The sequence below is a fragment of the Indicator indicator genome, chromosome 26 (assembly GCF_027791375.1).
Source record: "Indicator indicator isolate 239-I01 chromosome 26, UM_Iind_1.1, whole genome shotgun sequence".
Classification (NCBI taxonomy): domain Eukaryota; kingdom Metazoa; phylum Chordata; class Aves; order Piciformes; family Indicatoridae; genus Indicator; species Indicator indicator.
The window spans coordinates 3,122,424-3,144,344 of NC_072035.1; the positions used below are offsets into that span (position 1 = coordinate 3,122,424).

The 21,921-nt window shown below is 42.0% G+C and overlaps 1 protein-coding gene across 1 annotated transcript in view; it reads right to left on the reverse strand.

Moving 5' to 3' along the window:
* Positions 1 to 18,281, reverse strand: part of ARVCF (ARVCF delta catenin family member) — a 151,864-nt gene extending 133,583 nt beyond the window's left edge. Inside the window, exon 1 of the mRNA XM_054392879.1 lies at positions 18,066 to 18,281. Within this exon, the coding sequence (XP_054248854.1) occupies positions 18,066 to 18,281 (216 nt within the window). The remainder of the gene's footprint in view (positions 1 to 18,065) is intronic.
* Positions 18,282 to 21,921: the final 3,640 nt, after the last annotated feature.

A 21,921-nucleotide genomic window follows, 5' to 3' on the forward strand; every position in this document is an offset into this window, starting at 1 on the left:
AAGGCAGAAGAGATCCTGCCCACCCATTTGTAGATAAAAAAGATTATGATTCCCCAGGGAAAGTGAGATTTTAGCCTTTGTGTGCCATAAAGCTCCTTCCAGATACAGTTATAAAGTTGTTCACTGCCTAGGCACGCAGACAAATGAATAAAACAAAATTCCACAGCCTGGCTGCAACCTAACGAGATACATGAGACACAAAAGACAATGTGAAACTCAAAACTATCAGCTTTGGAGTCTCAGTTTTCCTTTTATCCAGGAATTTGAAATACACTCTCTCTAGCCTCAGGATTTATTTCAGGGACTCCATTCACTCTTAAACCTCACCTCTTGCTATTTATTCCATGGCTGGGACACAGATAGGAATCATCAGGTCAGCCTCATCCTTATAAGGAAAAGCAAAACCAAAGAAAACTTACTAGCAAAATCCTACTTTCCATTGCTCACTAGAAACAAAACCTTTGAATATAAACTAAGCTTCACCTCTGCTATCCTGCCCTTACCACCATTAAAGCTACTGCAGTATTTATCTCCTCCTCTTACCTCCTGTAGTATAAACAAGTCTGTGCAATGCTATGACAAATACAGAGGCTTAATATGAAATGATGAGCAATACTCCTATTAACAAAAAAAAGCCCCAAATAGCTTGGAAGGCAGAGTTCAGCAGATAAAAGTTCCCACCCACTAGGAACCCACACATGTGCATCCTTAACTTCTTCCACGAAGTCACTGTTGGGCACACCTGAACTTTGCTGGACATCAGTTACACAGAAGATGCTACTAAAACAACAGTAATTTTGAAAAATACAAAGAACAGGGCCTTCTGAATGTTCTGCTAGGTCCTTTGGAAGATCTGAAAAAAAACAAATGTATGCAGAGCTCCCAGGTCACGTCATTTGAGATAGTAAAGCCCTGCATTGTCATCTTGTTTCACCAGCAAGAGATCCCACACACACATCTTCGTTTATCCCTCATGTTTAGCTTTTCTGCTAAGTTATTTAATATTGAGCTTCTGTTCCATCCCAGGAGCAAGGCGCAGCTCTTCCATGGTGCCAGATGCCATTCCTCTTTTCTTAAAGCATGTAGGGTTTGCTTTAATTTCTAAGTTGGATCAACACTGGTCTTGTCCACAGAATGGTCCTGAAAACAGGTTTGTGTAACCAAGAGGAAAACATGTTGCATCGTTTGGGAAACCAGCAGCAGAACAGATAAATAAGACAGTGAGAACATACTAAAGTCTTCACACTCGGAGAAATGCCTTGCTAACACCCAAAGATAGAGGCATTTTATGTGCCACAACTATTTTCAACCAGAGATCCTGATTCTATTCCTGATGAAGTCAGTATCAAAACCTAAATTTAGTGGCAGAAGGGAACTCTGATACCAGAGAAGAGTATTTGAGCTTGCATGCAGGAGAACTGTCTTGTTAGAAAAGTCCAGCCAGCGGAATTTCAAGTGTAACTGTTTAAGCTGCTTTTCTTCCCTCTTTTGCCCTTCTATAACGAGTATTTCCATATTATGAAAGATGTTGAATGTACCTAGATTTTAAAAAAAGAACTACAATTGGCAAAAAACGTACAGCCAGCCTGCTGCTCTCTGTGCACCAGCTCGCCTCATGACTTCTGGGACAGGTGGTTAAGCAACACAGCCTCAGGACATACAATTGTTGGGGTGCTCTGCTTGTGTTATAAACATGAGTACACACAGACACACGAAGCGGATGTATGCCAACAGCTCTAAGAGCACACAACGGCACTTTCAAAAGAATACGACTCTTGCAAAGGCATTTCAGAAACAGAGCACTTCCATTCTCACAACCTACACTGCTCCACTAAGGGCATCTTAGTCATGGTGAAGGACCCTATTGTGCAAGCTCCTGATTCAGGATGAAAAGGCACATCACCAGGTGTGAGTTCCACACCTGACTTGGGCAGTAACTGCCTAAAGGTTACTACAATGTCCACCCTTCTGCACGGAGTTACTGCCTCTGCAGCAGTTTGTAGCTCAACAGCTCAGTAACCAAGTCCTCAAAAAACCTCCCTTTGCACAGCTCTGATACAGAGGTCACAACTGCTGGCAAAAAATTTGTTCTGGGGATGGGAAGGAATCTACACTGTAGGCTGCTGCATCTCTTTACTCCAAGGTAGTAGAGCACTTTAGAGCTGTTTAGGCCTACACCCACACTGCACAGCTCATCATATGTGGGAATCCATATAAAGACCTATGTCAAATATTAAGCTTCCTTCTTCTTTGTTTTTTCTAATATGACCTGCCCAACTGTTTAGCAAATGATGCTGTTTTTTCATGTGCCACCTCCATGAATATTTCTTCCACAAGATTTCTATCACTGGTACAGCCTCCTATCAGATATGGCCCTAATGCATTAACCACTCATCCATCCTGCCAGATCTAAGATTTCATACTCTCTCATGTTGGTGTCATCCTCTAGTGACATACATCAGGGACAAAGTGCTGAATTCAGGCAGCCTTACTGAGTTCAGTGGCTGAATTAGGAAAGTTAGCAAAGTATGTTCTGAAGCAGCAGTAACAGAGAACTAACAAATTTGTGGTAAAAGTCACTTTAAGTGACTCCTTTCCCCTTCCTAACTTCATGGCCCTGAGGCAAGCTCTCTCTTAAGGTTTCAGATCCAGATCAAAGCTGTATGTCATACAGTGACCAAACTTAGTCTAAGAGTTCCAGACTTCAAGACCCTTCTTGAATTTCATAAACTCTATACTTACATTCAGGCCACTGCAAGATGTCAGACTGCAGGTACTCAGCACAAACTTCAGCAGTCTTTGTCCCTCATCATCCCAAAAAGGAACGGCCAAGTAAGAATGCCAAGAAGGTGACACTTGTCCTGCACACTCATGGCAACAAGAACCATTTTTCAGCTTTTTTCTCTACCAGTGCTCTCAGGTATAATGCTGCTTTTCTGGCCCAGGACTTCAGGAAGCGTGACTATTCCCAGCAAAAACCAAAAGTGCAGCTAGATGTTACTCTTGGTTCTTTTTAATTACAATTTCATAACTGACTGTACTTAGATTTTAATGTGAGGAGTCTCTGAACACATTAGGTCTCTAGTCAACGTGGCAGAAGTCCCTTCTGGTATCTCTCCCATTTCTCTCCTTATGAATGGTGCATATTTGCCATTCACCTCAAAATAATGAACCCATTTGGCTTACTTTTACTTAATTGTGATCATTAAAGCCAAAGGATTACTTTCTAGAGGCCCTGTAACTGCACAATACATTTCTCTGACAACTCACAGTTTAAAACTACTGCCTTTCATTAAGCCAAGCATTCTCTAATACACTGCTGTGGAAACAGACTGATCAATTATACTGCAAAAAGACCTCAGAATACATCAAGATCCCTTGTTCCACCAGCAAAGATAAAATAACATGTCTGATCCTCAACTATGACAGGCAGCAGAAAAATTAAAACCACAAGATTTTGTTTTGATATGGAAGAAGAATTTACAAGTGAACTGAAATTCATGACCTTAAGTGATTAACTATGATCTTCCACCCTCACTCAAGCTTTTCCTCCTATCAAAGCAGAAACCCAGAAGACAAAAACACAGCTCTACTGCCAAGTCACAGACACTAAACACACCTTTTTTACAGTTAGCATTCTGCTCCTTACCTCCAGGTTTTTCTTCAGGTACTGAAAAAACACAACCAAAACCCTGAAGAGCTGCTAACTATATCTATCTATCTAAAAATCAACAACCCATTTGACAGCTACAGTTACTTCATGTTGGGCAGCACAAACGGGACTGCATACACAACCAAAATCTCTTCCTCCTTAAGAAGTCTACAGGTAGCACACAAGCATCCAAAAGCAACCAGGACTCAGTGACCTCTAGCAGCCAGGGCAGTGGATTACAGGAACTGCCAACAGACAAAGAGGGCCCAGCTGAACGGGCTACTTTCCCTGAAAGGAACCAACATCCCATTTGCATTTGGGAAAGATTCAGCCTTCTGTTACTGAGACAGACAAGTTGGACACAACATGCTCATACCAAACTAACAAAACCCCGAACTCTAACAATTCCAGTGCACTGAACCTGAATGAATTCATAGGTGTATTACCAGTGATGTATTATCATTGCATTTCCTTATCCCAAAATAATCTGTTTTAAATTAAAAAGGCAGAGAAGAAAGAAGAGGGTTAAGCAAAAGACAACATCTCATCCTAATCTGAGGAGCAGCTCTACCCTGCCGCCACCTGAATTTATAGGGTTTCCTGAGGCTTACAAGGTAGATGGAGGTTAACAAGGTAAGCATCTATAAATTATAGGAGTCTACACGATCCTTATTTAAATTTAGCCTTCAACAGCTTTACTCTGCAATGACCAATGACACTCCAAGGTAAAGAATAATATCTGAAATCTGGTTTTGCACAGAGCCGCAAGTCCATTGTAATTATTAAGATGACAGCCAAGAGATTGCTGTCTTTTTTTCTTTGAGGTAACACTTAAGAGTGAAAACCTGAAGTTATTTCCCTGGTATGTTAAACCACAAAACCAAAGAGAAAGCAGTGCAACACTGTATGGGAAAAGCAAACATTTAACAAAAGCACAATAGCAAAGCTTTCTCTTCAAAAAGCATTATTTCTAGCAGTTCATGTCAAAGAGTTCCCCAGATTGATTGAGCAGGACAAGGAGGTCAAGGAAAACAATGGCTTGCTTTTTTGGCTGTTCCACCAGTTAACACAACAGAGACAAAAGCAAAATCTCTCGAATGCTCTGTCAGAAAGCAGTTCAGCTTTTGCTCTTAGTTCTCAGCTAGAAAATGAAAACACAAGTAAATAAACGCTTCCAGCTCCTAAGAGCCTTCTCCTCTCCCCACCACAGGACCACTACACATGTGGACGCACAGAACTGCCAGAGCCCGAAGGGAAGGACACAAGTTTAGCACTAACCTGTTTGAGTTCCGCAGGCATTTATGCGAGGTGCCAGCTGTACGATCCCTGGCAGAGTACACCTCCAGCTTCCTGTGGACACTCTCGGGACCCAGCCTTCTCCTCTGACAGCCTCCCGAGCCTTTTTCCTCCGCGCAGCTCGCTCCTTTTGCAACCTGACCGGCAACCTCGCCGCTCGGGAGTCCCTCCGCTGCCTCCCTACAGACTGAACCCATCCAAGGCAAAACCACCACCAGCCACCACCGCTCCGACGGCAGAAGGCGCTGGCCCGCGGCGGACGCGTCCCCTTCACATGGCTCTCCCCCTCCACTGCCCCGGCGCCCGGGAGCCTCCGTCCCGGGGGGGCGGAACTGACGGGCAGCCGCAGCCGGAGCGGGGCCACGCCCGGGGAGCGGGGAGCCGGGAGCGCCCGCCGGCCTCGGCTTCTCTCCGGCGCGGGGATGAGCGGGCGGGGCGCGGCAGCGTCTCTCCTCCGGCCGGGCGCGGGAGGGCGGCGGCCCGCGGGCACCGACCGGCGGCGCGCCCGGCGCCCCCCGGGGTTCCCCCGCTCCCCGGCCCGCCCCCCCAGCCCGGAGCTCTCCCACAGGATTGCAGAGACAAAGAGCGAGATTGGCACTAACAGGGCGCCCGTTCGCAGCGTCGCTCGCCGCGCTGGCTGCTGCTGCGGCGACAGAGCCCGTCAGATGCCGCCGGCGCTGGAAGCGCAGCTGCCTCCAGCATTCCAGGGAGGTCTCATAAGAAAGCACAAGGAAAGAGATCCTCTTTCTTGCTTACTTTTTGCACTTCACTTCGAGATGAATGCCATACTCAATGCACCAACACCGGAGACAGAGGATCTTCCATCAGCCTCCTCCCTTTTTCACCTCACACAAATGCAGTGAGGTTTAGAGCTCAAACCACAACTGGCCTCATTTTCTAAAACCATTCACCTTCCCACAAATCTGTCCCCATTCATTAAAAGACCGTCTTGCTAAATTACTCATTACCAAAAATGATTGCCAGATGTGCTACATCTTGCACCATATCCTGGCAGAAAACCTAGGACTTCACAGCATGATACAGCATGGTTTTCAGGTCCATTTACTGCCAGTAAAATTGGAAGTACCCAGATTTCATGTCTCTGACCAGGCAGCCAGGCTGCAAACCTCCATGAAATCCCTGGGAAGGAAAGCCTCCCACACTTCTTGTTCTAGGATCTGATCCTTCCGTCTTTTCCACGAAAATGCAAAAAGGGGAACACATTAATAAATACACTAAGACATGAAGTCTTAGAAGTAAGAGACCAATGTAGGTGTAAACCCATCTTAACTAAACCTGAAGATATTTTTCTCCCCTGGACCCACCCACAGAGGTAGGAGGGCCATGCTTACTCAGCACTGGAATTAAAGCCTCACCCTTCAAGTGCAAGCAGTTAAGTAGGTTTGAGAGACAGCACTGGCAGTCCTTCCCCACTGCTCAATAACCAGCACCATTTGCAGTCACCAGCCAAGGAGCAATGGTTGGTTTTCCTCTTCATACTGAGTTCCTGCAGCAAACCAAAGCAATAAATAAATCCACCACTGGAACAGCTGGTGGCTGAACAATGATAATTAGGGACTAAAAGCTACTGGAATCAAATTAGAGACTATCCCTGGAAAACAAGGATAGTCAAGAGACAGCAAGACCAGCAGAAAGGAAGGCACATTAAACTTAATCTTCTTAATTACCAGAATAGGCACCTTTGCACAGAACCATCTTTTCATCCCAGCTTCAACTTCCCTAAAAATTCTGAAACGTGCTTCCAGTGTCAACGTAATTAACATGTTCATTAATATCAATCCTACCAGATGAACATGAAAAGGTGGCATCTCCTATGCTAACATGTAAGACAGGAAGGAATGTTTCACACACATTTAATCCTAATTTGAGCCTTCCTGTTACTGCCAGCATCAGCATTCCAGCTGAATATTAGCACTAAGGCCTTTTATTTTAGGGAAAAAGGGCAGAGCTACGTTACCAGGCCCTGATCCTAAATTGTTTAAAGAGAAATGCAACAAATGTTGACAAGAGCAATGCGAGATGTTCCACAACATTTACCTGAAGCAAAGTATTTTCTTCATTGGAGGGAAAAAATATGTTCCTAGCCTATTTACAGTGGAATAACTCAGAGCAAACTGGTAGTGGCGATTAATAAAATACTTACAGGCCAAAGCAAAAGGAACACATTTTGTATAACATTTACAGACTCGGAGATTCACAGAATGCTTTAGGTTGGAAGGGACCTTAAAGATCATCTAGTTCCAACCCCCTGCCACAGGCAGAGACACCTTCCACTAGATCAGGTTGGCCAAGGCCTCATCCAGGGACACCAGTAAACACTTCCAGGGAGGGGACATCCAGAACCTCCTTGGGCAACCTGTTCCAGTGTTTCACCACCTTCACTATAAAGAATTTCTTCCTCCTCCTTCTCCAGTCTAAGCCTTCCCTCTTCAAGCTTAAAAGCCATTTCCCTCTTCTCCTGTGACTACAAGCCGTTGTAAAAAGCCCCTTCTTAGCACTCTCCCTGCCTCCTCCTTGTTCAACTTTTCTTCAGTTAACAACCTAAAATAGCTCAACTATTGTTGAGGTTACACTGGCACAGAAAAGTACCATTCAATTTAGGCATGCATGTGGCTATGTGCCAGACCTTTATACACTGTCAAAGAAAAAAACATTATGAAGTCTGTATCCATAGGGCACTGAACTAGCTACTCTTGCATGCAAAATGACCAAACGGAAAACCTTCCTGGATGGACTTGCCAATTCTTAACTCACATAAGAAGTCTCTCATGTCGTAAGCCATGCAAGCTTAGTGTTGCTGATTTTGAAGTCCCACCTTCTGGAGTCAGGTTGTTATTTAAAAACATAATTTTTCATTAAAAAAATACAATGTGTAGGCCTTCTGGTTGCAAAGTAACTTTTCAAAATGTTTGAATCAAAGCCAAAGATTTGGGGGGAAAAAAAAAGGAGAGGAAAAAAAGGCAAAATACATCTCAAGTCCCCTTATTTCTTAGCCACCTGCAATATTTTACCAGCTTATATAATTCTGAATGCTTGGACTTGGCAATGGTAAAGCAAAAGAACTAATTACCTAAATAAGAGCGATGGATTAGATCTCTAAGGTTACACTGAACTTCCAGATTCTGGCAACAAAACTTCTATCCATTAATATCAGACTGTTGACTACATGACAACCTCCCTCCCATCCCCTCTCCCCTCTTCTTTTTTTATAAGAAACCTTAATTTCTTAATCTGTCACATTTTTTCCCAGCTGCAGTAGGGAGAAAACCTTTCTTCTGAGAAATTAAAAATGTATAAATAGGAAGAGATTTAATTCTCTGGAAGATGGAGTCGTATAGTATCTGGGCCAAGCTCTCTCTTTTTTTCTTTTTCATTTTTTCCCATTATCCTTAAAAAATTCTGCATCACGAGTGCTGCACTATAGATTGATCTGCTCTCAGAGGCAGTAAAAATGAAATGGTTTACAGCTCTGCCTGGAAACATAACATATGGCTTGGGTGATATGTAGCTTCCATAAACCCAACAGAGCAAGAAGGCACACGATGAATCAAGAATCCCAGCTAACCATATAGGCAAAAGCACCACGATCACCTATGGCAACTCTCAGAATTAGATATTCATATAGGTGCTTCCATGCCAAGGGTATTTTATTGCTGTTCTCTGACTTTCATACAGCAAATAAACAAATAAAAGAACTAAAGTACACCAGGATGTGTCAGCATGCCCTACTGTCATGATTTTAACACAGACAAATGACCACAGAACACTGTAGGGAGTCTTTTCCTCTAAGCATTTCCATGTACTGGGAAAGTTACCGGAGCCCTTCCAAAGCAGCTCTACTTGCTCCAAAATGGTTGCATGACTCTAATAGAACACATCCACAAGGATTTTTCTGACCTTTCCATCAACATGTTTTTCACAATCTTTTCTATTTCAAGGCTATTCCTTCCTATTTCAAGGCTAGAAATGGAGATGAATTGCAAATAGCCCTAATAGAGGCCTGACAGGGGCTACAAGAAGGCTGCAGAGGGGCTGTTTCCAAAGGCCTGCAGGGACAGGATGAGGGGCAGTGGTTTGAAATTAGAGAAGTGGAGATTTATATTGGATGTTAGCAACAAGTTCTGCTCCATGACGGTGGTAGAACACTGGAAGAGGTTGCCCAGGGATTGAGTTAAGGCCCCATCCCTGGAGATACTCAAGGTCAGGCTTGCCAAGGCTCTGAGCAACCCCATCTAGTGGAGGATGTCCCTGCTGACTGCAGCAGGGTTGGACTGGATGACCTTTGGAGGTCCCTTCCAACCCAAACCATTCTATCATCCTATAAAGCTAGACTGCCTCAGTCAGGGAGTAGTTGTCTATAAATGGAGAATGATTTTGTGCCATCCTTATTTGAGAATCCAGTATTAAAGAAGAGGTCTAAAGGATCCCAAGGCTGAAGAACAATATGGTGAAGAGGAAGCAGACACTTTCTGTAGAGGGCCACCATTAGGCCTTCCAGTAAATTCAGATTTTCATTTGTATACAAACACAGCTTCCATCCTGCTCCATCTATTATCAGTCAACTCCACTTCATCCAAGCTGTCATATGAGAACAAGGACAGACTGGTGACAACACTGCTTACATTAGAAATAAAGGACAGAGGAAGCTACATGTCACTGCATATAGGTTACAGTAGAATCAACGACCTATGTTTCTTCCCAGCAGCTTCATTTAGATAAGAACCAGCTACATTTTACGGGGATAAAATTAGAAAAATCTTTCCTGGTTTAAGAAAAAAAAAAAGAAAATAGCATTAAATTCCTAACAGAATGACAACAGCAAGGAAAACAAATTCTACTCAAGGTTGGTACTGTGACCATAATTTCATGCAGTAGTTATTGGAAAGGAAAACAAAGATTGTCAATTGCAGGAAAGAAAGACCTGGTATTAACCAGTTTTAAATTCCTTAGATTTGGGTTTGGTTTTGGGATTTTCCAGATGATTGGTGCTGTATTTCAAGACACACATTACAATCACTTGCTTACAAGATACCAGATTAACATACCATTCTTTCATTCAGAGGGCAAAAATGTGGTTTGCCATTATGTAGTAGATTGACAGCTGTCTGTACAATCATCTGATTTTGATGTTAATTCCTAGCCTCCTCAAAACAAAACCTGAAGCTGTTTTTGGACTTTCTTCCGAAGAAAGAATTAAGGACTCTATGTATGAAATTCTATTCCACAGCAAGTTTCTTGTACTTGAAATATTTACATATGAAAAAAAGACCGCAAAGAGGAAGAAGAGGTAATTGAGATGGGTTAGAAACATGGAGGCTGTAGTTCTTTTCAATCTTTAACTACAATAGTCTAAAAATGCCACTCTGCCAGCAGCTAAAGATACATTTTAGATTAAGTCCTTCAAATGAATTCTTAACAGTATTCTACAGCATTCCCCAGTCACCACAACTATAGATAAAAAAAATATTCTCTTCAACTAGTAATTCAGTAGCTTAAAAAAGGGAAGCTGTTTCAGTTTTGGGGGTTTGCTTTATACCCCCAAAAAAAGAGCAAACTGTGACATTTATTTAAATCAAAAGCTTTAAGTATATTTGGCACACAGCCTCAGACTGCCCATGGCCATCTTTGGCCACTGTTCTCAGTCACAGTGATGACTTCAGTAAAGTACTCCACATTTGACAAAGCGAGCGAGAGTCTAATTTGAGCCATTAATAAGATGGCCTAAACTAGCCAAAGTCTCAGTAATTCATCAATGTCATCATAACCCAACATTCATTTGGGGCCCTTTCAGCATTAGTTCAAAAGAGTTTAGAGAAACTGGAGACAGCTGAAATGGAACTGTAGCAAATTTTTGGTTTTAAAAAACAGGTTGAACCCTTCAGGTCCAAAGCTGAAAGGGCTCAGAGGAAGGGGAAATTGCCTCTTTGCCTGCTTGTTGGTTTTAAACTTTCTGTAAAACATTCTTGCAGTTCCATGTGGGTCTGCAAGGGTGGAGGCTTACAAAGACCAACTAGCTGCTGTGCAATGCCTTGTAGGGATAAAAGCCTGCCTTGCTTGTACGTGTACGGATCAAGGCCTGTATTAGGAACACAACCTTTTCATAAAATTGAGAGATATAGTGCATAAGGGTTTGTGAGGCTTTAAAATCTTTTTTTCCTGCACATCTCATCTGAACTACTACAGTAGTGTGCTTGGGAACCAAAAAGCAAGAGAATGAAATAGCTTTTAAAAGGCAGTACAATTAATCGTGTTCTGCTGAGCTAAGAAATAAGCAAGCAGCAGAACATGAAAAATAAATGACAACTTTAAAATGTAAGAGGTTTTCATGTTAATTATCAGGGAGCTAATGTGGTAAATGTGACTTGAAAGTAGTTTTTTAAAATTCCTGTTAAACCTGATATTACACTTCAATGTTTTCATGTTTACATTTGAATGTTCATGGTTTAAGCCATTTTTAATAATTACTTGCAGTTATAGTTACTGATCTTGCAATGCTCTGAGACATCAGGCAAAGAACAACTTGTTTACCTAATAAAGGTACACACAGCAAACACAATTTATTTGTAATGTGCTTTTCTCATACTTACTTATCATGGAATGGTTTAGGTTGGAAGGCACCTCAGAGATCATCCACTCCAACTCCTCCACCACAGGCAGGGAAGCCTCTCAACTAGACTTGGCTGCCCAAGGCCTCATCCAACCTGGCCTTGAACACCCTCAGGGAGGAGACATGCACAACTTCCCTGGACAGCCTATTCCAGAGTCTCACCACCCTTGTACTGAAGCATCTTCTTAAGATCCTGTCTAGTCCTACTCTCCCTCAGCTTCAAACCATTCCCTCTTGACCTATAGCTCGACAGTCTTAAGAAAAGTCCCTCTCCAGCCTTCCTGTAGGATGACTTCAGGTATTGGAAGGCAGCTCTACGGTGCCCCTGGGGTTCTCCTCCAGGCTGAACATGCCAGCTCCCTCAGCCTATCCTCATAGCAGAGGTGCTCCAGCCCTTGCATCATCTTTGTGGCCCTCCTCTGGACTTGCTCCAACAGTTCTGTGTCCTTCTTACAATGGGGACATCGGAACTGGACACAATATTGAGGTGGGGTCTCATAAGAGCACTTGTAGAATAAAATACAGTTCTGTTGTTAAGCAACATAAAATAATAGAAAATTATTATGAAACTCTGTTTGTTATTCAAATTAAGTAATTTTAAACCTGGCATAGTCCCAGGCCAGGAAGGTTTAAAGTTGTGAAAGATTATTCTTTTGCAAACCTTGGCAAACAAAGTAATGCAATCCTTGCCTTTCAGTTGCCTCCAAAACCTCAGTTAATAAAACCTCCCACAAAACAAAAGAAGTTGAGACTTCAGGGCCACTGAAACTGCAAGAATATTTCTGAGGTGCTTAGGGTAAACTTGGTCATTGCTTTTCACTATTATAACCATTAGCATAAGCCAGTTGCTGTCCTGCTGACAAACATTAGATGGCACTTTGGAATTCAGCAGCTACCATCTGAAGTTGCAGAGCACACACTTAAGAGATGAAGTGTGAGACATGTAAGTGAGGTACTGTTGATGATAGTAAGTGAGATTTCTGCAAACGCATGCATCTTGGAGCTTTAAGATTTCTTTTCAATCTGCACATGTGAAAATGTAAAATAGTACATAACTAAATTCTGAAAAAAAAAAAAACCCACAAAACCAAAAAACAATCACTGGGTTGGAAAGATTAAAATCCTTCTTTCCTTACCAGACAGACAGGCATTTTCCCAGCTGCAGGGCTCTTCCCTCTTTTGAATTTTTTAATGAATCCTGTGGGATCTGCATTTTAAACTAGATTCGCTGACAAAGCTTTATGCAAACACTTCATCAGATGTGGACTCGATTCTGCTGCATGGCAGCAGATCTGAGCCCCAAATAACTCTAATAAGTGGGGTTTTGTTGGTTTCCTTATCAAATAAGTCTCTTCTGGAAAGCAGCTGGTCAAATCTTCTTAGTTGTTTCTGAAACTGATGCTAATATTCCTGTTCACTTTTGTATCCATGTTTTAACCATATAAGGCCTTAACTGAAGACTGAAGAATAATCACAAGGTGAAGCTATAACAAGAAAGAGAAGAACCAGGAAATATAAATTCTCACAGAAATACTAATGGAGTCCATCTTTCAGAGGCTCTCCTATGAGATATACCACGATGCCTGTTGCACAAACTCTTTGTTAGCCTTATGCTACTACATTCCTCCTGCAACAAAGGAAGCAGGTTCTAGGATTGCTTCTGGCATTTGGGTAATCCCAGCAGAAAGGCAAATGGGAGGAGCTCCTTGAACTCACAGCAGTGCAAGATGCCACTCTGTCACTTTGGAAAGTCTCTACTTGAAACACCTACTCTGGCTCAGTTCCTGTGAGGCGCAGGCTGGCTCAGCAACACTGCCTTATGTCATCTGCTGTATTCAGCCCTGAGAAACATCAGTTCCTTGCTGGGCTATCAGCAAAAGATCATGACTCTCATTGTAACACAGGAGTTGATGCTTTTACAGAGATGGGACAATGTCTATTAAAAAGATGGCAAAAACTCCAGCCTCCAAGTTAAACTCCACTATTATCTTCAGCAGAAGCCAGGGAAAGGATCATACCTCATGCATGGGGGACACATCTCCCTGAAAAGTAGCTGAGTAATGGCTTTTGGTCCAGTTCTTAACAGTGCTGGGATTCATGGGTACTGAAAATATCTCTCATCTCACACTGAATTCTGATCTAAGAACTCATTCTCCCATGGGAGTCATATTCCCAAATGTGCCCCCCCACCCCTACCTCCCTGGAACCTTTGAATAATTGCAGATACGCAGAAACTGAAACCTGACCCAGGTCATTCCTAGAAATTCAGTAAGACCTCTCATATATACTGAATTCACAAGATCAGGCTGATGGCATAGCTGGTGCATGTGCAACTGCACAGTGAGCTGTGGGCCAAAAGAGCACAAGAGCTGAGTTACAGAGGGAGGGGAGCTGAGAGCAGGGGCACCAGCAGCTGTCTAGAGAACAGGCCTAGTAAGAATGACACAGAACTGGGCAGTAGCACCCCTGAATCAGAACTTACATTTCTACAGCTTCAGTTGGTTTTGTAAAGGAATTAGGACTATCCCTAAAATACTTCCAATATTTTGCAGTCTGCTCAGGACCAGCAGAAGTAGAACATTCATGGGTTAACTACAGATGGGTTTTATTTCTGGGAATTTGGCATTGTAACAGGAAACAGTACTGTAACACCAGGGAGCTGTCATGAACCAACAGCACTGTTGTCTGTACCTGACCTTACCTGTAAGGCAAGAAAAAAAAAAAAAGTAATTTTCCATGCTGTCAGTCCCATAATATGAGCACAAATCTGTTACATAAGAACAGAAGGCAAGAGGCACTACAAACTAGAACTAATTGCATAAAGTTTTGCATGGAAAGATGGAACTGCATTCTGTAGGAAATGGGAGAAGAGAAAAGAAGGTAAGTCAACGACTCAGGGCAGCTCATTTTTATTCAAACATACACACAATATTACTGTCCCTGTGTTCTATCAAAGCACTGGAACCAGTCTCTATATTCTAACAGTCTGCACTATGTCAGCGTGGAGCAGAGAATCTTAAATGAAATACAGACAGAAGAGTTATTGTTGCTCAAAGTGTAACTTAGAAAGGTTAACTTGATGGGATTTTCTCAGAAAAGCATTTGAGGTAATCTTCTTGTATTTTTTTAAATTCTCACCATGTGTTCTGGTGTGCTTTAGAGTTCACCTACTCGAAACCAATCCTCAATTCACACAATGTCATTTTTGGCAGCAGTCACAGGTACCTCAGATCAACATAAAGACTGAAGAATAGTGGTGCTTAATTATAGCTACAAAATACCTGCCAAAAGTTTGGGGATTTTTTGAAAAGGAAAATGTTTTTGTTAGTTTTTCAACAGGTGTTATTTCTCTGGCACATAAATTGGAATATAAATGATCCAAATTATAACTAGGAAAATATTCTGGAGCTTTTCCCCATAAGCTGATTTTCCTTGAGCAGGTATAAACACATTGACTTTATTAAGCTGGTCAATTACTGACATTTCAGGATAGCCTTTTGGGGCATTATTTGTTGGGAGGTGGTTTGCAGGTCTTTTTTTGTTTGTTGTGTTAATAGAAAACAGCCCAACCAACCACTACATAATTTCTTTTAAGTTTCTTCCTTTTCAGCTCCATTTTGTTAACACCTTGGCTAAACACAAAGTTAGGGAGCATTTTCACCAAAACTAGATATCAATTTATGAAAAACCTTGCTCAAATATGTCAGACCTGAAGAAACATATTTTAAAAAAGCTTCTGCTAGTTATAGAGGTATGACAATAATTAAATACGATAGATAATTTTGAGCCTGTGTTTACCATACCTCTTAACAAATGAATAATCACAATAGCAATAAAGACCGACTCAAAAATTTCCTCACTTTATTTTTCCCCCCCTGATTTGTATTTAAGCAATTTATCATTGTGTGTATTTCCTTAGAATCACAGGTTGGCTTAGAGATTGCAAAGGACCTCAGAGATCATCTACTCCAACCTTCCCTCCATGGGCTGGGATGCCTCTCAACTAGACTCAACTGCTGAAGGCATCATCACACCTTTTGTGGGCAAAAGAGGTTTACTGAATGCTGTGCTTTATTTTGGTTATAAAGCATTAACAGAAATGGAAATTGTCATTATGTACCAACGAGGAAACAAACTTTGAATGCAAACCTTGTTCAGCTCCCCAGCTGATCAGCCTTGGCAGAGTTTCTCTCCAACTCCTGGAGCCATGCCAATTTAAACCAATTCAGTCACCCTTTTCGCAGCGGTCGAGACGGTATCTCAGAAGCAGCATCAGTAAGGGCTGCGTGCTAGATCAAAACTGGACCAAGATAACTCAGGAGACTTCTGGCAAAGGGCAAGGCAGGGTTTGAGCGACAGCCCCGGACAGGGAACCGTCAGCAAAGCGCTGCAGAGCCGAGGCGGCAGCGAGGGGGCGCTGCTCTCACCCAGCGCGGGCCATTGAAACGGCCCCGGGGAGCGCCGGAACCGGGGCGAACAAACGGGGCGTGGCCGGGTAGTTTGCGCAGGCAGAGCGAAATCTCCCTCCCAGATCAGAAGCAAACCAGCAAGTTCATCAAGAGTGAGGAGGCTTAACCATTGTGTCCACTCGCAGAAAGGGCTCATCCTCCTCTGCACCAGGGATGCTACCAGGGATGCCTCGGCTCAGACTGAGCTTCCCCCGGAACACGCAGCTGGCCAGGGCTCTGGCTGCAGGGAGTGCCACCACAACCTCTCTCTGGAAGCAGTTGGAAGACTGCCAAGACTCCACAGTTTGCCCAACTATACTCAGATTAACTAGATTATGCGTAATATATTTAAATATTATATACATTTCAAATGGAAAAGCTACTACTTGAGTTATTTTATGCTGTTACTTACAAAAGAAGGTTGAATAGGGTGCTAAGCAGAAATCAGTCAGTCCTCACTGAAACAGCTTCAGAGAGCTGCGTTTCACTACAGTATGTGAGCATCTGTACAGGCAGCAGAGTACAGAGTGCCTTTTGCTTGTGTACTCTTAACAATGAAATGCAATGTACAATAGTGAAGATGAAATCATTATATATTCTGCCTAAGACCGAATGTACAGCTTTCATCCATTTAAACACATTTAATTTATTCTAGTAAGTCAGAGAAGAATTTGGCTCTCAGTACACTTGATGAAAATTCACACAAATAACCTTACATTAATTCTTAACTGTGTATATTTAGCTATTCAATCATTTTATTTCATATACAAGCTGCTCTAAAAACCTCAACACTAATTATTTATGAACTAAAGCTTCCCTCTTGCAGTGGCAATGAGCTGAGTGTACACAGATTCAGTCCGGGGTCACTTACAAGGGCTGTTTCTCCATAAGAATCACGTAGAGACCAGTAACTTAAACTCTTTTAAGTTTTCTTGGAAGTGGTTAGACCTTAAGCCATAACACTGCCAAAAACTCATGTTTCATCAGTTTTGTGGATAAGGAATTTCATTCCGGAGCTATTAACCAGGCACTTTGCACAAAGTCATTCAGACAAAGTGAAGGTGAACTTGTCCTTTTTCTATAAAAAACACATAAGCACATCTCCTTCTCTCTGTCCCCAGCTGAACTGAGGATACAACCCACAGCTCCTACCAGACTTTGAGCCTAGCCAGTGGAAGCTGCTCCTTTCACATGAAGTCCCATATTCAAGCATCCACACATTCAGAAACATGGCAGCCCTTAAGAGGAAAACTGTGCTAACATAACCTAATGCTAAGTCTGCCTGAACACAGCTCAATGCAAGTATAATTGTAAACCAGTCTGGTATAACTGGGAAACAACTTTCAGAATGCCCACAGTCTGGAGTTTCTCTCTGAATTGAGCAATGTTTTCTGAGGAAACAGACCTTCACAAATGGTACTATTGCTTCTGCATGACTTACCTTGCATGTCAGAGTGATTTGCAAGCTTAAGTAATTTAGAGATGTAAGTAGTTTATCATTGCACATTTGAACAGTTAAAGAACACATAGCAAGCAAAACAGTATTTGGAAATCTAAGGCTACCACAAAGCATCAATAAAATATACTCTATCAATCCAATAAACATGAGAAGCGAATTATGAAGTCCTCCCTACACAAAGACTATGCAGGAGGGAAATCCCTTCTTTTCATGCTGTTCCCTCTATTGAGGGAATGGAAGTTTTGTTTGCTATGGAGATTATGATTCAGCCTTGTTTTTCAATCACCAGCACATCACCATAATTACAGCAAGTGCATAGATTTAGAGGGGAGCGTTGGAGATCTCTCTTCCAACGTTTAATGCTCAAGGATGCATACATTTTTAAAAGTATTCCACGAGCTAACAGGAAGTTAAATCAACCTCTGAGCCAATGCTCTAAAGCCTGAGCTACCAAATGAATCGATGAAGCACACCAAGTCTGGAATATCAGAAGTTAGAATGAAATGGTGACGACAAGCAAGATGCACCTGACTTTCTGGAATAGGTGAACTCTATCAACAGGTAAAATGAGCAGGCTGTTACCTGCAGTACAAGCTGCTGCCAGGCGGTTGCCAGTGGCTGCCCATTGCCAATGTTGCAAATGCTCATTCGGTCTGCTGGCTGATTGGCACGCTCAAGTTGCAAGGAGACATTGCGCCGCTCTTCCTCAAGTGCACGGGTAAGCCGCTCGAAACGAGCTTCTTGCTCTTTAACAGATGCTAAAATGCTGGCAGCAGACCTGATATCATAGTCATCCATGATTGTTTTCAAATGCTCCTGCCTGTTAACTGACCAGGGCAAATGGAAAGGGTTAGGTAAAGGGGTGGGGAGGGCACAGGTCAGAGGTTAGAAATAAAAATACACATTGTTAGTCACCCTGCTAAAACACCATTCACTCTAAGAAGCAAACTGCAGTGCTCTTTGAAAAGACTTCCTTTCCATCCACTGATTTTTATTTTAATTAATCCAAGGCTTCCCTGCTCAAAAAGAAGAAAAAAAAAAATCAAAACCCGACATGCTCACCTTGGAGAGAATTTATATTTTATTCCTTTGATCTTTTTGCTTAAATATGCTCTGACAAGGGTTTTCATCCCTCCCTGCAAAGCTAATTTCACTGTGCAAATAAAAATCTGCAGAAAAAGAAATACATATTAAAAAAAAATTATATGGTTTTGGAGGGAATGAAGAACACAGTCTTTCTCACCATAGACATCTGGAATTCCTGTCTTTAACAGGCCAAGTGAGAAACTTAACTTTTTTTTTCTTTTAATGGTATAAGAAAATAGCTGTGTCCACTCTTTTTTTTTTAAAGTGAATGGAAACACATCCTCTTCCCTCAATTTAGCAGACAGTAGATGAAAATAGTTTTCATTTTTAAATACAGGAGTACACTGTAATATGGAAAATATTTTTAAATGCACACAGTGCCATTGCAGTTGAAATGGGCTTGATGATTGTAGCTTGGTAGCCAGTGAAACAGTCTTTCATGCAGCTGTTCACTAATAATGCAAATGAAAAAGCCAAAATCAGACATCATCCATGGAAAGCACACAGCATTGCTTGTCTCTCAGTGCAGGGAAAAGAGCTCCTCAGAAACCAGCTAGATGGGGAACACCTTTTGCCATCTGTCTTCTCTAGAAGAGTTATGAAGCATTCCATTTAAAACCCTATCTCCATCTCTGTGGTGCATGCAGCAAACCACCTCCCTGCTTCCACAGATCAGTAATGTGAACATCATTTTATACTCACAGAGTATAAAATTAGCAACATAAGCTTTAACGATGGCTTCAACTTTCTTTCACTAAAGCTAAGTAACTAGTTTGCTGCCATTTACTACTAAACTACTTAGAGGACCTCTGAGATGAGCACAGAGGAACAATTTTCTCCAGCTCCTGTAATTCAAGAGCAGGTAAGAGTTCAGTCCCTAGAAATTGTCCCTTGATGTGCAAATCAGGAATGATTCTTCCTGCTGCCAGAGTTTCTTTGCTTTCCATTTATCAACAAGGATTTCCATAAGCCCTGGCAGTACTAAACCCTGCTTTCCTGAAGTTCTGCATTTTGTCCTTCAGTGCCTTTAGAAGATGCATGCTCTTGACTGATGTGTTTTCCATGACTTACATTTATCAGGTCTTTATCCTATGCTGATTCTTTGGTAGCTAATGTGGTCATATACTGTTAAGTTCCCCAAAGAGGGTTATTAATAGATACTAAGCTGCATGTTTTCACAAAGGTTATTGGAAACTCCTAATGAGGCCCAAGTTCTCCCTCCTTTGGTCACACATGGTTGAAACCATCCAACGTGCCCAAAAGCCACTGGGGCGGAAGTAACAGACCCAAACCCAATGACATAAACCTTGATTTCATGGGAAATAACCTACCAGTACCTCTGCAGTTCATTGTTAACTCCTAGGGAGTTGCTGCCGGAAGGAATCAGGGTGATAAGAAATGATGTTGGAAACAGTATGTGACCATGTATGGATCTCTTAATGTTCGCCTAGAGCCACAGTTTGAGCCTTTCATGTTTTCAGACCTGTAAGCAGAAGTCACTTTTCTCATCTATGCATTGATTTAACTTCTGCTGAGATTCTACAAGAAAACCAAAAACCACCAAAGGGTTTCCCAGATGTCACAAATGAGTCAAATATAGACCAAGCTGTCAGCTTCAGAGACCTTGTACTCTGGGCCTTGTTTTGATAGATTATTAAAAGTCTATAAAACCTTCACAGAGTACATTGGTTTCTGCAGAGGAGAATCACTACCATCTAAAAGGGTAGTGTGATCCACGGGTAGCTTGAGTAAGGCAGGACAGGACTGTGTGACTCACCTGCTACATCTCAGCATGATTTAGCCCTGGCACAGCTACACATAAACACAGCCAGACTTTCTGGACCTAAACTGCTCATGTGCAGCCAACTTGCACATTTCTGCCTTTGTGCCTCCCTGCTTTGCACAGATGGAGACAGCTCTGTTTGTTGCCTTTCCCCCCTGGAGTGCTCACAAGGCTCCTAGGAGGGAGGGTGAAAGAAGTGGGACTTCACAGAGCCAGGCACTAGTCACATTTTGGGGAAAGCATACATGGGGGTTGAAGCAAGGAGCATTTCTAGCTATATGTTCTTAAAGACAGCTACCTGGCTGCTAATTATCACTGCTCCTATGCTAGAGCAGAATGGCCTGATTGATACAGGTCCAAATACTCCTCAGGGGAGAGGATGCTCCACATTAAAAAAAAAAAAAAAGAAAAAAAGAAAAAAGAAAAAAAAAAAAAGAGTCCAATTGTGACAGGGATTAATGAATGGAGAAGGCTCCTTAGAGGTGTTGCAGAGCAGGAACTCAAGTTTCCTCAATCACTCCCCACGGGGGGCCACCTTTCAAGAAATTCATTCTCCGCAGCTAAACCAACTCCTTCTCACATGTGACTGTGCTATGACATAGGCATTAGCTCTTAGGGGCCCAAGAGGCTGGAGACTTGTATGGACCAATTTTAAAAAGTGAATCAAGAAGGGATGTAGGAGGAAGAAAATGACAAGATGTAAGCTACCGTAACTAAATTCTAAAATAAGTTCCCTTTAGAATATAAAATGTGAGTTTCTGTTCTAAGGAAAAGTATCACCAATAGCAGCAGGAAAAAGTCAAGAAGCACCTCTTATACAGATTCTGAAGCAGTATCAGCTTCAGTAATAAAAGTCACAGCTGATGACTGAGCTTGTATAAAACTTTCAAGTCACATTCTAAGAATATGACAAAGATCTCACTCAGAAAATTCTTAATGAGCTGTAAGCCCCTGATGCCACACAAGAGAACCTAGAAAATTTGGGTTCTATAAATGGTACAAATCTCTAAGGAGCTACAGAGATCTCCATGCAGAAAATATGTTAACCTCCTTACAACCATAAATACTCTGCTGCTTCTCTCTGTGCAAAGAAAAACACAGGCAGAAAATAAACTGCATACATTTTCAGATGTACAATTAGTGACCATAAAAATCCTAATTGCTAGGCAGAAACAGCAGCAGGACCAATAACTGCCTTTTAAGAACTCTTGGACAAAGACAGACTTCTGCATTTCAAATGCTTTATTAGCAGATAAATACTTGCTTGCTGTTGATTGCACTCCCACTTATTTACCCAGGGTTTCAACAATTTACATTATCAGCAGTCTAGACTAGAGAAGAAAAATAAAAGTACTGACTCATGAGTTACTTACTCAGGCTGCCACTTGCAATTTGCTACCATTTGTAAATAAATTAAAGTGCACTGAAAAAGGTATAAATAAATGAAAATATTAGACCCATAGCAACCAGGTGAAGATTATTCCTTAGGCTGCACTTCTAAAGACAGCAAGCACTTGCCTAGAGAGTGTCAAAGGCTACGCTGACAGCAGCAAATCTCTGTCCTGCCTA